Source organism: Biomphalaria glabrata, chromosome 10 (assembly GCF_947242115.1).
Source record: "Biomphalaria glabrata chromosome 10, xgBioGlab47.1, whole genome shotgun sequence".
Lineage (NCBI taxonomy): Eukaryota > Metazoa > Mollusca > Gastropoda > Planorbidae > Biomphalaria > Biomphalaria glabrata.
This window is the reverse complement of record NC_074720.1, coordinates 4,374,763-4,392,587: the sequence shown is the minus strand read 5'-3', so window position 1 is coordinate 4,392,587 and position 17,825 is coordinate 4,374,763. Positions and strand designations below refer to the sequence as shown.

General features: G+C 34.2%; 2 protein-coding genes across 8 annotated transcripts in view; one reads left to right on the top strand and one right to left on the bottom strand.

Moving 5' to 3' along the window:
• Positions 1-6,628, top strand: part of LOC106061695 (uncharacterized) — a 305,818-nt gene extending 299,190 nt beyond the window's left edge. For all 7 annotated transcript variants that reach the window (XM_056043798.1, XM_056043799.1, XM_056043797.1 and 4 more), the window contains 2 exons: positions 120-301; positions 1,698-6,628. In XM_056043798.1, the coding sequence (XP_055899773.1) occupies positions 120-301; positions 1,698-2,153 (638 nt within the window). In that variant the 3' untranslated portion in view covers positions 2,154-6,628. The remainder of the gene's footprint in view (positions 1-119; positions 302-1,697) is intronic.
• Positions 6,629-14,634: 8,006 nt separating this feature from the next.
• On the bottom strand, positions 14,635-17,825 carry LOC129928860 (uncharacterized). Its single transcript, XM_056045300.1, has 2 exons — positions 17,540-17,825; positions 14,635-15,407 (listed from the first exon to the last, which is right to left on the bottom strand). Exons 1-2 carry the CDS (start codon positions 17,624-17,626, stop codon positions 14,847-14,849), a joined length of 648 nt encoding a protein of 215 aa, XP_055901275.1. The 5' UTR covers positions 17,627-17,825; the 3' UTR covers positions 14,635-14,846.

Here is a 17,825-nt window from a genome sequence, read left to right as displayed (position 1 = left end):
TTCAGATGCTGGAGTTGTTTAATTGATGTTTTACTGTCAAAAAACATCACAAAATTTAATTGCTTGTCTAAAAACAAATGTGCATAAAGTTTTCAAGCCTTGTTCTTCTATATCCTCAGGTCGCCATTATTTCAAAAACTTATCCAAAGATCTCCAGTGTGAGAAGCTGTACCCTGTGTTTCTCATGTACAATGATGAAGGTCAACTTGGGGGCTTTGGTCTTCTTTTTCAGGGAGTGCCTCCCTCGGACCCGTCCCGCGCCCCTTTCAAGTGGTTTCGTCATTCTGTACAGTTTTATCCTGTAAGTAATTACTGATTACATTGAAATACTCTAAGTGCTTACTCTAGGAGATAAAAAAAAGTCAAACAATACACATATTGATCAATAAAAAGTAGTTTCCGTATAAGACCTTGTGGTCTATAGGGCAGAGGATGTTAATATCATCTGTTTCTTTGGCAAACGGTTAACGAGCAGGGTGTCATGTGGCCAGCACAACAACCATCCGCCTTTACTTTCCCCAACTAAAGTCAGGTGCCCATTAAAGTTGGGTGGACCCCTAGGGCGGCCTAAAAAACCCTAAAATTCAAAATCCTAGTCTTTACCGAGATACGAACCCAGAACTCCAGACTCGGAAGCCATGAGGTTAACTACCCAGACACCACGCCCCATGAACAATACACATGTACTTAAACGAAAACAAGTCAGAATGTATGCAGAGTTACAAATCTGCTTTGCCACCAAAAACCGTCTTAAGCAATAATATTAATAAATAGTGTTTATGTAGCTATTTTTTCAAGCTCAGTGCACTATTTTTTCAAGCTCAGTGCACTATTTTTTCAAGCTCAGGGCACTATTTTTTCAAGCTCAGTGCACTATTTTTTCAAGCTCAGTGCACTATTTTTTCAAGCTCAGGGCATTATTTTTTCAAGCTCAGGGCACTATTTTTTCAAAGCTCAGGGCACTATTTTTTCAAGCTCAGGGCACTATATTTTTAAGCTCAGGGCACTATTTTTTTAAGCTCAGGGCACTATTTTTTCAAAGCTCAGGGCACTATTTTTTTTAAGCTCAGGGCACTATTTTTTCAAGCTCAGGGCACTATTTTTTCAAAGCTCAGTGCACTATTTTTTCAAAGCTCAGGGCACTATTAGGCCTATCCAATCTTTTTTGTGGACCCGTTTGAGGAGGTTTCCATGTTGCCATGAGTAGGGATTCAAACTCGAGCCCCCCATTGTTAAGTGGTCAAGCCAAATCCTGGTGGTTATGGCCTCTGAAGAAAAAAACATACATCCCACTTCACGTGTGCAGTTTTATCTTATCTTATCTTATCTTATCTTATCTTATATAATACAGACGTTACTTCAAAAAAGAAGATGAAATCGTCCTATGCATCATGCATCTAGTCATGCATATTAACTAATGACTTAAATTCTGCCAAGTCACTGGTTTTCCTAACTAGCTCAGGCAACCCCATTCCATGCTCTAATAGCATCAGGAGCATCTGGACAAATTTGTCCTAGCATATGGGACGAGGAATGTGCCTTTATCTTTGTGTCGTATTGAACCCAGGGAATACTTTAGCTCTCATTCTGTCTTGTAGACAAACTTTCTCATTATCTTACGTAGAGTTTAGTTATATTTTTTTAAAACAATATTTCTTGACATTAATAAAACAAAATCTTTTTTTTTCTTCTTCCAGGCCATATTTGACCTGACCATGCTGCCCCCGTGTATGTTCAACCCAGAGTTCCATGTCTTTGGGTACAGAGTCTACCTCCGAGACGAGCACGCTATGACCTGTCCTCGTGTTCAGCTGCCCGGGATCAGCGAGGACAACGCGGAGGGCGGAGCTGTCAGAGGGGGCTCCAAAAATGAAGAAGTGACCTTCCGGCCCTTAAACCCAGCGCTGGAGCCCAGCCGGAATAGCACCAGCAGGCCCAAGCCTCCCAAGTACATCAAACCAAACACCAATGTTATATTGGACGATGTGATGAAGGGTGCAGGTAGCCGCAACAGTGCCTCAAAGAACTTTCTCCCAATCTCCTCGATATATTTCGCATCATTATTAGTATCATTATCCCCATTAGCTAACATTTACTACGTTTCCATGGCAACAAGACTGACACAAAAGCTCTCCCACCTGGCTCTCAGATAGCGTGTAATTCTACCCCCATACTCGTTTACAGAAAACTAGTCCATTTTGTCTATGTTTTTACCCCCAGATTTTGTTCTGTGAATTACTTTCTAGTCATTGGTTATATTTCAAGACACTTGAAGCTTTAAACCTAAGTTGGGTATTTATATACATGACTTTTTTTTTTTTTTTTTTTTTTTTTTTTTTTTTTTTTTAATATTGTGTCATTGGTATCTGTTATAATTAATGAGATATGGATCTCCTGTGATTTTATTTCTAGAATTGAACCAGTCTTGTGAAAACATGTATATGACATTGCTGCAGTAGAGAAATCTATTATACTCTTTTTACCACTGTATAGAATGAGCTTCTCAAGAATTGTTAAATAATTGCCACACTTTTTCAATGTTTTTAAAAAAGACATACCTATATATTTATAAGAAAAATTCAGATCTATATAAGTTATAACTGACTATAATGGTTCTATTAACTGAAAGATTAATACAAATGATCAATCCAATTTTATTTTTTTGTTAAACTTGTTAGATCATAGACCCAATCAACTTTTTTTTTCCACATTTAAAACAAATTAAATGATTTCTTTTTGTTATCGATAATTAAAATAACTAAAAATTCATGTTGATTCAACAAGATGGCTGGCTAGTCATATGGTATGCACTCTGGACTATCATCTTGATGGTCCTGGGTTCAAACCCTGCCTGCTACCATCCCCCGCCATCCAGCAGGAGGTTGGGGCTAGGATGTAATGATCTCCGATTCTGAAGGAGCATCTTTAGAATTGAAGTACACACTTATGTTTTCTAGTTACTTTCAATGTGTTTATTATGTGTTTGTAGTTCAGATGCCTTAACATTTGTATGTAGTTCTGTGCAGAGTTCGAGAGTTATCTATTCTTGTCAGACTTGTATGGCATGGAGAGAAAGCAACTTTTGCTCAGATTGTCTTAAAATAATTTTGGGGATTGGGTTGTCATTAAAATTTTTTAAATGATTTGTAAAACAAAATTTTTTCTAATCGGACAAAATATGGCAAGCGAATTTTTTCAAAAGTTATTCTATTCCTTTAGAGTGTGATAATCAAAAAGCACATTTAAATTTTATATATTTAGTAAGCGCACAATGTTTCTTTCTGTCTTGCTAATTTGAAAAATTATCAATTGTTAAATAATGGGTAGCTTTAAATTTATATAAATTATTTATCAGAATCATTCCATCAAGATAAACACAATAGGATAGACATGTTGGACTATTCATAGCAGTGCTAGGTGGTTGTCTGTATCTACTGTTGCTGTTGCTACCTATACTTTAATTAGATTAGATTAGTCGCTTGCATTAGGTTGATATTTCACTGACTTAATAGAACCGCACTCTCAATCTTGTAACAGGATTTTATGAAAACATGGCAAATCATTACATCATACGCTGTACATCATTAATTTTTTATTATTCTGGAATTGCAAATATTATGTCAGAATGAAACTTTTACTCAAGATTCAAATTTATTTTCTTAGAAGAGTAGGGGATATTGCACACTCTTGTACATTTTTTTATAAATGTTATAGAAATAAAATAAATGAAAAAACTTTAAAAAAAAACAAAAAACTAATCAATAATAGATTGTAACTTATGCCTTCAAAAATAAATGTTAAAATGAAATTATTTTAATCATTTAAATTTTTTATATGTAAAAAAAAAATTGTTTAAGTAATTTTAAAACAATCTCTTGTTAACTGCTGAGCATAAACATTCATCTCCTATAGTGTAAGTCTAATTATTTATGGAATTTGTGTTATTGAGAATGTGCTATGAGTAAAGGGAGATAATAGGAATCAATGTAAAAAGTTGAAAAAAAAAGGCATATATTCACATACACACACAACAAAAAAAAAACTAGAATTTCTAATTAATTCAAAAGTCTATTCTGGTCCTAATTTTTTTTTTTTTTTATTTTATCATTAAAATAAAATTTTAACATTTAGAATTACTAAAACACATTACTTATAGGCCTAATCTAGAACAATAGTCTATCCATAGTTTTATATATTTTACATTCACCATACAAATATAAACCATTATATATATACTTAGAAACAGTCCATCCTTATTCCAAATATGTCCACAAGATCTATCTTAAAAGATTCTTTCAAATACATTTTCTGTCATTTCAGCTTTAAAAAGAAGTAATCTAGCTCAATAAAATATTGTTACCAACAAGACAGTGTCAGAAAAGCTGTGTTTTAGTTGGATAAACTATGTACTTGTATAACTTATTGTCTTGGTGAATACAGTCAGAACGAGCTTGTAAAATGTCTCTTGTAAATTGAATGCTGTACAAAAGATTGTCAGCTTTAAAAACTTAACTAAAAATGCCTTATGTTGGTCTTATAATTTTTATCTATTTTTTTTTTTGTTTCTGTTGTTGTAGTAATGATCATTGCTAAAAATTACTACAATGTTTGGCATTTTGTTGTACTAGGACAGTGTTTCCCAAACTGTGTTCCGCGGGACACTAGGGTTCCACGAGGCTTTAATTGGTGCTCCACGAACTACTGGAGTAATTAACATGTCGGCCACCAAATGAATTTATGTGTCTAAAAATATAAGCAAAGTGTTCCGCTAGATAATCAGAATGTGCGAAGTGTTCCGTGAAGGAAAAGTTTTGGGAATCACTGTACTAGGTGATAGAAGAAAATTGTGTGGGTCAAAGCATCTTTCTGTGTGTGTGTGTGTGTGTGTGTGGCTATCTCATTGTTATTATGGCATGGTATGTACAACATGTTGATTACAGAATCTCTGTTTATGATATTTAACATAAAACATAATGACAAGTTCATAACATATAACAATATAATTTTATCATTTTCAACATGTGATTTTTAAAATTTTTTTTTAAAGCAAACTGTGTGTGTGATTTTTTTCTGCCATTTTTTTTCTTAAACTGCTTTTTCTTGGAAATAGATGTCAGGAATAGGTTCAATAATTAAAACCCAAGGATAGCAATGCGATTCCATCTTTCGACAGTGAATAAGGTTTAGCATTAAATAATTCTCGGTTTGGATACAAAAAAGAAAGTAGCTTCTTTTTTTTTGGATTATTACTTGAAAGGTAGATTACTCAAATTCTGACAATGATTGTTGATGTCACACTGCCCCCCTACCCCCCATAGAAACATGAAGGGAAGTTTCTCTTGCTTCATTTTTAAAAGATTTTCTGGTCCATTATTAGTCAAAAATAACAAACCTTCTGTTACATGCATATCTTTTTTGGGTGACACAGATTAAAGAAAATATAACATTCAGAACCTAACCTTTGACTCACTGGCTTCTTGTTAATTGTTGATACAAGTAAATTATTGTAACATGTACATTCACTTATAAACTTATCCTATGCTTATCCTATTAATATCCTATGCTTATCAATGTTACAGTTATCATTTATGCTGGTATTCTTAATGATTTTTGTGTACAACAACTAATGGGAGGAGGCACTTTTAGGCTTGTGCTGTGCATTGTATGAAACCTATTTTTTAAAATACTTGCACATGCATGATACTAATGCTTGAAGACCATATACAAAAACCTACATTTGCATATGAAACCTTTTTTTTTTTTTTTAAAGTTTGTACTAGCAGAAAGTTATATTGATAATTTTTAACACTCTGACATTTTGAGTCTTCACAGTTTTCTCTGGCTATTGTACGCAGTAGAGTTTGATGGATACTTCCAGTTCTCAGTCAAAAGCTATCTTAGATAAAATAATTTTAAAATTTAAGTTGTAGAAGTCTTCTTCTTCATTCTCATTTTTTCATGTCAGAGGGTTCACATCAGTAATCCTATATCTTGAGATGAACCGCGCAGTAATTTCAAGATCAGGCAGTTCTCAATATAGTTTTTCTTCTATAGAAGGATTTTAGGGCAGAGTGAGGTTGTGCGTCAATGTGTTATGAGCCAAGTAAAGTAAATGTACTACTTTCAGGCCATGGTGGCAGATGATGTAAAACATCTGTTTCTATGGCGTAAAGATATTGAGCTTGTCATGTGGTGAGCTCAACAACCAACAAAATGCCTTAACTTCCCCCCAATGTATGTCAGGTTCCGATTAAAGTTAGGGGAACTCAGGAACCTCCCTAAAAACTCAAAATGAAAAAAATCCAAGTTTTCACCAGTATTAAATTTTGATTAAGATTTTGATTGAAATTCATTGCTTTGGAAGCAAAGAGCTTTACCACTATGCCACATTTTAGATCACTATTTCTATCAAAACAATGAAACACAGACTCACAGAAGTTATTTTCTGGATCTGAGGAATTTCCATATATAATTTTTTTTTTAAATAAATGCATTTGTTATAAGTATCAACTAGTCCTATCTAGCTATATGACTTGCAGTTTGAGCTTGTTGACCTCAAAGAATTTGTTTTTCATTAATTATTTGTTTTCTTATTTTTCCTTGACTTTAATTTTTTTTATTTTTTTTTCATCATATTGTGTGCTTGATTGTAACTGTCGCTATGCTTTGTTTGAAAACAAAAATTGTACATAATGTATCATTACTCCTGTATATATCACCAATTTCATTTTCCGCAAGTTTGTGATGACATAGTGGCACAAAGGATGTGCTGAAACTATACAGATAGTCCATTGCTTGCATGAGCCAAAAAAGGTTGAACATTGTGTGTCTGTGTCAGAGTGTACTGTTGATTGAATATTTTCTAGTGTAGAAGAGAACCACTTGATTTGTTCTCAGTGATCAAATTTGGTGAGTGATTCCATTGTGTTGTGTATCAATTACACTAGAGTAGCCAAATCAAGTTTGCCTTTTGTTGTATGTATATGGTCCTTCAATCATCTCAAGAGATTAGAACTATCAAAATACAGGTTTTGAATTTGACAAAAAAAAAACCAGCAAAGATTCATATCAACTATGGTAGACCTCATTAGGCTGCTTGGTCAAATGATAGTCTTATAAGCTTTGGTCATTGGTCTCGACAGTCCTGAGTTCGAACCCTGCCAATGGCCACCTTACCCACCACCATCCAACAAGAGATTTGGGCTTGGATGTAAAAGACTTCAAGGAACATCCAAAGCAATTCAAACAATGTATTAAGCAAACAAAACTAGTCAACCAAAACCATGAATTAAACAATTAGGCTTATATATGTTTATTATACTTTTGTCTGGGGCTTCACCAGGTGTATTGATTATTTACTATACTTTGACCTAAACATTTATGAAAATGTTTTGCTTTTACTTTGTTCATTGTTGAAAACAGTATACAAGATTCATTTTTTTTTAAATAAATAAATGTAATGCAATCAAAATAAGATTTAGAATCATTTGAGTGCCCCTCTGAATTGAATTGGTTGCAAATTTTACCCAGGAAATTTAATAACATGGTAGAGTTGAAATTTTCCTAATTAACAGAAATGACTAGATTAGCACAACATTTAATTTGTTCAGGACTTAATAATTTTGTTATTAAATAAATATTAAGATAAATGATTAAAACATTTTCTTGAGCCATTTAAAAAAACTATATCTACAGAAACTGTTTCTCTACACTCTTGACTATTGTGTAACAATACTAAATTATAGGAGAATTAAAATGTGAAAGTATAAGAGAAAAACAACTTCAATTATAAGATAATAATTAAAATGATCAAAGAAAATTAATGGAAGTTGATTTCCAACACTTGAAGAGCTTTCTACGACTTACGTGACGAAATTCAGTTTTTAAAAGCTGAAGAAATATATTAAAATTAACAGACAGTTTGAGGACAACATTGTGAGACATGCCTTTTCCACAAAAGGTGTATTAGCCGTTGTAGGTAATTTTAGTACCATGTTTGATTTTATTTAACTGGAAATTCAAAGTTTAAGCGTATAAATATTAGCATAAATTATTTAGGGCTATCTTTTTTTTTTATTGAATACATAATGAAGTCAACAAAACTTGTGTACATAAAATATAACTTTATCATGTTGGATTCTAACATTGAGAAACATTATTGTTACTTTAATTAAAGTTCATCATAATATGTAGCAAAATAGAGCCATCTGAGTTAATGCCATTGATATTGAGCAACCTATAGAAATTTCATTGAATTTTTAAATCATCTCATTTTAACCATCTGGTAGTACAAAATAAAAAGTCAATCTCTTTTCTAGACTATTAGTACCTAGCTTTTTTTCTTATAAAACATGTTAGAGAAAGGTCATTTGTGAAGGGTCAAAACCTTGACATTCAAAAATAATACACCATATAAATCTGAAGAAATATGAAAGCATAGGTCCAGATTTGGATCTAAATATAGCCAAGCTTGAAAAGTGTGCTATTATTTTGTGAAATTAAATTTTCAAAGTAGATAAAATACATTTCAATGTTTCCTGATTTTAAAAAAATATTGATCAAAATGAAACAAAAATATAAAATATCTTTTTTTTACCTATATTGTATGTAGTTCTAGTGTTTTACAGTACAGAAAAAGTCTACAATGTTGACTGTTTCTTAACATCACAGCTTTATACTATCTTTGTTTTTGTGTTATGCAAGTTATACTGTAGGCCAAATCAAGCTTCTTCTGACAACTTTTTAAAAAGAGTTTATTTAATCTATCATACTCAGTTTCTTACTAAGTTGGTCAATTGAGTCTTGCTAATTTTGTTTTCAGCGATTTGATTGATTTCAACACTTTTTTTTTTCTTTTGAAACCATGATGATGTATAAATAAACATGCCTTTATGACATTAATAATAAATGTTATTTGTTATTTTATAAATATTATGTCTAGTAACATAACTCTTTGGCATTTTACGTCTCGAGAGACGATCTTTTCCCTATGTGACTAAAGAGGCCAATCCTTGATACACAGCTGCGATCTCAGGTTTAGGCATATGTGATCACCAGGCGCCGTAGCATTATCACCCTTTTTTTCTGCTTCTGTAGTGTATCTGCAATCCGAGACCCTTCCTTTATGCTCTCTCTCCATGTAGATCTATCAAGTGCTACTTTTTCCCAGCTGCTAGTGTCGATTTTGAAGAGCTTCATGTCACGTTTGCATACATCCATATAACGTAAAAGTGGACGACCAGCGGCTCTCCTGCCTTCTATTAGATCGCCATACAGAATGTATTGTGGAAGTCGACCTCCTGGCATTCTACGAACGTGGCCAAGCCAGCCAAGGCGTCTGCTGCTGATAACAGAGCGGATGTCCTGGCATCCTGCTCTTCGTAGCACTTCCTCATTGGTTATCCTATCTTGCCACCTTATTTTAAAGATCCGCCTTAGGCATCGGAGGTGGAAGACATTCATTTTTATTTACTGCCATGAGTAGGTTGACCAAGTTTCACTTCCGTACAGCAAGGTGCTCAAGACACAGGTCCGGTAGACTAGGGCTTTAGTACTGCTAGTCAGCAATATGTTGTCCCAGACTCTTTTCTGCAACCGTGACATGGTGGCCATTGCTTTGGCTATCCTGTTGTCAATGTCTTTATCCAGTAGAGTGTTGTTGGATATGATGGAGCCGAGATAGCAAAAGTGATCCACAATTTCTAGTGGTTGGCCATTAATGTTTACTTGAGGTGCAGTGTTTGTGTTCTGGACTAGCTCTTTCTCTCCTAACTGACGATACCAGCGTTGATTCCACCAGAATGTGGTAAATAATTACGGAGAGAAAGAGCTAGTATCTTAGTCTTTCTTTGACTAATGTTAAAGCCGAATTCTGGCAAGCAGCAGATAGTTTGTCAACCAGGAACTGAAGCTGAATATCCGAATCAGCCACAATAGCTTATAGGAGTTCCCTGATAAGTATCTTCCTAACCTTGTTTTTGCCCGCAGCCTTGATACATTAAATAGTTTTGCAGAGGATCTTGTATGGAGGAACACACCTTCCTTTATGTCGTTGTACGCATAATGCAGTAGACAGGAGAAGAATTTGCCTTTTGATGTTAGCAGTGGTGTCAAGCAGGGATGTGTGCTCACAACATTATAACTGCATGTTTATAAACGATCCGTTTATAAGCTTCTTTCATCTGGTTGTCCTTCCTCTAATAGTAGATCTATATATTATTGTTTCTTGTTTCCTCCTAGAGAAAAAAAAGCCTCACATTTTTTTTTTGCATTCCTTTTGTACAACACATCTTTAAGCTATAGCCTGCTCATTGTACCATGAACTGTCGGGTTAAGTGGGGTCTGTGAGTGTGTCTCCTTTCAGTTTTTAGGATTCGAACTCGAGCACCCTTGACAGGTGGTCAAGCAGTCTATACCACATTATGTATTATATTTATTTTTCTTCCAATAAGATTTTCACCATTGAACTGTCATCTCTTATACACTTTATGAGTTTATGCCAAGGTAAGGTATTGCGCTGACCTTATCGGTTGTTTCGTACTGAGTGGTCTTGGTAATACTAATAGACATAAATAAATATAGACTGGCCAATTAAAGAGTTTTATGAAACGAAAATGTGTGACTTGCAATTTTGTGTACTTTATTATACAGCATTTATGAGCAGTATAAAAGTGCTTTTGTAACTTTGATACACACCTATATATATTGTAAATAAGGAGGCAATGTAGTTTTGTTTAATCTCTAAGAATGAAGATCATGCAATTTTTCATAATTCGGAAATCCGAATACAATAGATATACATGTTTTCAAGTTACATGAAGTTACTTCCTTCGGCCAGTCTATATTTATTTATGTCTATGGTAATACTATATTGTTTATCTGAGGTGGAATAAAATATTAAAATTGAACATTTCTCAACTCGAGAGAGCACAAAGCAACTAGAACAGACTCAAAATATAGAGAAGAGAGATTTACAACAAACGAATTAGATTAGAGTAACACCATTAGTAAAATTACTAAATTTAGAAATACTTCAGGGCAGAAGAGAAAAGAGAAATAAAGTAGAAATAGTACATACACTGAACCATATAAAGATTTAGTGCTGCTAGGGTGAACGATTGTATAGAAAATACAATAAACATACATATGTAACTACGCCAGACCAGATAAAAGCAAAGGAATTTCAAATGCTTGCAAGCATAGCAAAACTGTATGGCTCAATCATCCTCTATGTCTAGCAGCCTCAGTGGCGTAGCAAGGAACTCGTGGGCCCGGGTTAATGAATATCTTGGTGGGCCCCACTTCCTCCAGTAAGACGAATTCAGTTTGGGACTAAGCAAAAGATTAATCTTAATGTATCGGTACATTTACCAAAAAGACATGTACAGTGACTTGGCAGAATTTAAGTCATTGGTTAATATGCATGACTAAATGCATAACGCGTAGGACGTAATCATCTTCTTTTTTGAAGTAACGTCTGTATTATATAAGATAAGATATAAGACATTCAAATGCAAGAAGTGTACTTTTTTGTGTAAATAAATAAGGTCATTACGTTTGATTCAGTAATAGTGTCTTTAGAGTCAATATACGTACACATTCTTCACAGAATTAAACAACTTAAAGGTGCTTCTAATAAACAAATATTTTATAGGAGTTCTATTTCACATTATTATAGGCCTACACATTTACATTACGAAAGCATTTCTAGGTGTAAAACTATTAAAAATTGATAAAAACTATTATCTAGGTCTATGTCCATTATTTAACAGTAGGCTAAAACGATCTAACATTTATTTAATTTATAATTTTTCTGACCTTCTGAGTAGCCAAATCAGTGACCAGGGCTTCTACTTCTAAACTTTTGGCAGTTTCTCGCTTAATGGAAAGATCACAAAAAGAAGCCAACTTTCTCGGACCTATTCCTATTCCATTCACCTCTGGCCTCCAATTATCTAAGACCGGTCCTGCGCCTGCACTGATAGTAGCTTTAGCCTTCTGGACCAGATAAAAATTAGGGGCAAGCTGATCAAGCTATGTGCGGAACAAATCTCTTTTATCTTCTCTCACATCTTTAATTCCACACATTTGGAAAACTTCGGAGATCGTTCCGGTACCAAAAGAAGCCAAAGTTACTGCAAGTTACGTTTTAAAAAAGGAAGCATATTTTCCAACACAGTATTAGTCAATGAGTACGATACAGTACAACGTTCATATTTAGATCTACTGATAAATAATGAATGGTCAGAATGGAAGCAGGTTAGTGGATATTTAACAGTTCTCACATATATAAACGAGGGGGGGGGGGCGCAGTATCTGAGTGGTTAAGCGCTTGGCTTCCGAACCTGGAGTCGTAGGTTCGAATCTCCGAGAAGACTGGGATTTTGAAATCAGGGATTTTTAGGATGCTCATGAGTCCACCCAGCTTTAATGGGTACCTGACATTAGTTGGGGAAAGTAAAGGTGGTTGGTCAATAAGCTGGCCACATGACACCCTGTTCGTTAACCATTGGCCAAAGAAACAGATGACCTCTATATCATTTGCCCCATAGATCGCATGGTATGATAGGGGAACTTTACTAATTTACATATAGCAACTAAATTTAAATAAAAAAAGATTACTATGTGCTACAAACAAAACTGCTTGCGAATTGCTTTTATTTTGTGGTGTTTCAAGAATAATGTAAATCCATTCCATATCTTCTTCTTATATAATACAGACGTTACTTCAAAAAAGAAGATGATTACGTCCTACGCGTCATGCATTTAGTCATGCATATTAACCAATGACTTAAATTCTGCCAAGTCACTGGTTTTCCTGGCTAGCTCAGGCAACCCATTCCATGCTCTAATAGCACTAGGGAAGAAGGAGTATTTGTACAAATTTGTCCTAGCATATGGGACGAGGAATGTGCCTTTAAGCTTTTTATGTATCCTGCTAACAGAATGCGTAAGTAAAGATAAGAATGTATTTTAATCAACAGTATAATAATTGTGTGTTATTATACTAATCTCCAAGACATTTAATCTAATTGCTAGTAAATGGCTCAGGTAATGAAAATTTGATAATCAATCTGGCACTAAATATTTTTTTTTGTTCAAAGGGAATTAATCCGTAAATTTTTAAACTTTTCGTTTCATAGTAGTTACATCCCTTTGATTAAAAAAAATGCCACAGGTCTGTACGACGTAGCAACAAACTATTGGTCGTACCAGGTAACAGGTTGGGACGTAGTAGGTCATTATTGAAGCCCTCTATGACGGAAGGTCTCATCTGAACCCAGCAATATAAACCTGAGAACACAGGTGAAGGTTTTCAAGACAAATAGATTTCTAGAAAATTTCAATTGTTGTTGTGAGTGACTATCCAGAAATCTAATTTGAATAAATAACTAATTATTTTTTGTCTTGCGCTTTGTCTGATACAAGAAATATTTTTACAAGTTTTCAAAAACATTAAATCACATTCTCGCCGTATGAGCACCTGAATTATTTCTTCAAAAATAAGAATAGATATTTTTCTGTATATAGGCCTAAACCAAACACATATAACAGGTATCATTGGTCATCTAAAGGTCTGTTCTAGTGCCATTTGATACCAAACTCTTATAGCAATGTCAGTTGTCACCAAATGACAGTACCATTACAGATTGCTTGCTAATTTTCTTTTCATCGCAGACTAATTAATTGCAAGTCAACATTAGAAGAACAAGCAAGTTGTATTCATCAACATTAGAAGAACAAGCAATTTGTCTTCATCAACATTAGAAGAACAAGCAAGTTGTCTTTATCAACATTAGAAGAACAAACAAGTTGTATTCATCAACATTAGAAGAACAAGCAAGTTGTCTTCATCAACATTAGAAGAACAAGCAAGTTGTCTTTATCAACATTAGAAGAACAAGCAAGTTGTCTTCATCGACATTAGAAGAACAAGCAAGTTGTCTTTATCAACATTAGAAGAACAAGCAAGTTGTATTCATCAACATTAGAAGAACAAGCAAGTTGTCTTTATCAACATTAGAAGAACAAGCAAGTTGTATTCATCAACATTAGAAGAACAAGCAAGTTGTCTTTATCAACATTAGAAGAACAAGCAAGTTGTCTTTATCAACATTAGAAGAACAAGCAAGTTGTATTCATCAACATTAGAAGAACAAGCAAGTTGTCTTTATCAACATTAGAAGAACAAGCAAGTTGTCTTCATCAACATTAAAAGAACAAACAAGTTTTATTCAACATTAGAAGAACAAACAAGTTTTATTCAACATTAGAAGAACAAACAAGTTTTATTCAACATTAGAAGAACAAGCCAGTTGTATTCAACATTAAAAGAACAAGCCAGTTGTATTCAACATTAAAAGAACAAGCCAGTTGTATTCAACATTAGAAGAACAAGCCAGTTGTATTCAACATTAGAAGAACAAGCCAGTTGTATTCAACATTAGAAGAACAAGCCAGTTGTATTCAACATTAGAAGAACAAGCCAGTTGTATTCAACATTAGAAGAACAAGCCAGTTGTATTCATCAACATTAAAAAAAACAAACAAGTTGTATTCATCAACATTAAAAGAACAAACAAGTTGTATTCAACATTAAAAGAACAAACAAGTTGTATTCATTTTAAACTTTAATAACGTTTGTTAACACGATTTTCGTTACCACAAAGTTAGGCTTCAGTTTGTGTAAAGACATTGTGTAGTTCAAACTGTATCGTCCCAATTGTATTGTTCAGATTACATTGTTCAGATTGTATTGTTCAGATTGTACTGTTCAGATTGTATTGTTCAGATTGTACTGCTTACATTGTATTGTTCATATTAAATTGTTCAAAGTAGGTTATGACTTAGTCTTGTTGCGTGTTCGTTTGTAGTTTCAGAAAATGAGCTGTAATTGCCTCAATACTTTGAATGGCCTGAACAAATTTTCTTTGATTTTCTAGTCTCTCACGCTCTCTCTCACTTTTAAATTTCCCGCCAATGTTGTCTTCTGCCAGAAGTTTAGCCTGGGGGTCCAAGTACGTCTTATTGGTAGGGTCGTTGCAAGGGCATTTCGTTTTGACCATGACCTCATCCAACCTCTGTACGATGTCGGGGTAAGCCTCGTAAGACATGGGGCAGCTGAAAGGTTTCTGGCCAAGGTGTGCGCACTGGATGACGTCGTTCATGACCCGCATGGCCTTGAACTCTTCCCGGAACTTTTGTCGCAGACGTCGCTTGAACTCGTCACGTGGCATAAAGCTCAGGCACGTTATCATCTGTTCTTTGACCACAGTTTGGCAGAAGAGCGTCGTATGGTAGAGGATTCGGTCCAACCCGTGGAGAAAGTTGATTCTTTCAATCGAAGACTTTTCTTCTTTCGCCTTGACACTTTTAACAAAATGTTTCAACTTAGCCTTGATGTTTTTCTGTGAATTAAAAGCAAAATGTCTGATTTAGTAATAATATGAAAGAGGCAAACTCAAGAAGGTATAAAATTAAAGCTTTTCCTTACTTTGGACACACAAGTGAAAATTTTTCTCTAGCGTTTAGAAAAAAAAGTCACACAATACAGACACACCCAAGCATTCAAATTAACGCTTTTCAGCATCATCAAACCACATCTGAGTGAGGATTTAATGAAGAGGTTCAAGAGTATTCTAAATGTAAAGACATTCCAATGTATAGATCTACCTTTAAAAAAAAAAGTAATTCGAATGGATGGTTTTAAGGTCATACAATATGAATGTGTGGGCATTGCATCGTATTGGTTTCAAAATCAACCACCGCTAGAAAAGAAAAAAAACAAACAAACAAATTTCGAATGGATGGTTTTGAGGTCATACGATGTGAATGAGTCGGCATTGCATCGTATTGGTTTCAAAATCATCCACCGCTGGAATCCTCTATTAGAATAATTTTAATCGGCACTCGCTGAACCTCCAAAAAAACATTTAACATTTATATTTCATTTGTCCTTGACAAAAATTGTCTAGTATGGGGATCGAACCCAAACACTTTCATAGGCCCCGCGCGAATTCTAGGTGTAAATTATTAAAATAAACAATTTTAACTTATTATTAAAGGGTTTCTGGAACTCTCCTGAAGTTGTAAAATATACGAAAAAGTCATGAAAATCTCCTGAAGGTCTTAAGATCTTCTGAAAACTGACGCAAATCTCCTTAAAAACAGACACGACAAAGTTGTAATTTCTTTTGGTGTCATTCAATATGATCCTACTAACCATTTAAAAAAAACGGCATTGTCAGCTTTCATTTAATAACAATGTTATAATAACGCAAATTTTAACCAAAACAATAAGTTCAAATTCTTAATTTACTTTAATAGTCACTGGCATACAAATATAGATCTAAATCTATCTCGACCTCTTAAAAAAAAAAGCAAAACAAAAGCGATATTTTGCTCGTTGATAGTAGATCTCTAAAGGCAAATATGAATGCTTATCAGCTTTTTGTTGGAAAACTACTATCTACTCTAGAGGATTCGTCAAGTGAATTTGTACTTAGTAAAGTATGAATAAAATGAAAAGACGAATTTATTTTCTAATTCAAAATCTTATTATCCTTATCACAACTCAGAATAGGCCCCGAGCAAATCCGTTTCGCATAGGGCTCCGCAATCTGCAGGACCGGCCCTAATGGTATACGCAATAGCGATGTTGTTTCGTTTTGTTTTTCTATACTCAAGTATCATTGTAGTCTATGTTTATTACATAAATTTTATCTAGAAATACAGAATTAAAAAGAAAAATTAAAGGCCAAATTTTTGGTGGATATCAGGATGAATGCTTTAAACAACACTTATAAACTGCAAGTGTAGCAATAAGTCAGCAATTAAAAAAAAGTTTATATGGGTAACCAGCATCACTTTTAGGAGAGACGGATCAGAGCCCCATGCTCTCCCTTGATATCAATTTCTTCATTCAAAATAGATTGGTAATAGGGGTAAGTTGTCTAATGAATAGCCAAATGAATTGGATACAAGAAACTATGTAAAAATGCTTTGTTTTAAATGTTTCTCCAGAGGTGAAGATGATTTACATCCTAGTCCAAGCTGCCCACAAGAAAGTGGGGGATGACAGCGGGCAAGGTATGAGCCCGGGACCATCGAGAAGACCGAACGACAGTCCGACGTGCAATCCGGACGACCAAGCAATGCCAGGAGCCACCATTTATTGAAGTGCTTGTGAATTACTATTATAGAGCATACGATAAGCATATCACCGAATAGACATATCACCGAATAACAAAACCACGTTTTAGCTGTAAAACCAAAGTGTGTAATAGGATATAGGTCAGTGCTTTTTTTTTTGTTAAAGGTGCGGGTACTCAAGTGATGAATTGCCTAACTTTTAACTACTAATAAATTAATCATAAACGTTAAAATACAAGAAAAGTAAAAAAAAAAAATAAAAAATTACCCACATTGAGAAAGGTGCCGGTACGCCGTACCGGTGCGTACCGTCACAAAATAAAAAGCACTGGGATAGGTCCAGATAAAAATGTATAACAATTTGTAAAGCAAAATCCTTAATAATTACCTTTTTTAAGAATGACTTTCTATCCTTGGGAACATACACACTCCGGTTTCCATTCTTCTTATTTTTTCTTGTGAGATTGAAACGCATATCTGTAGATCTAGATATTGCTTTACCATATAGTTAATAGCCTATGCGACACAAATGTTACCAACCAGACACAGTGCTTAAATTGTTGCAAATATAGAACTCCTGATCGTAATGAAATGAGCTTAGTCCTGTATGAATCAAAGTTTGAAATGACACTACGTTCTCTCCCTTGATTTTATATCCCTCTAATTTGTTACCT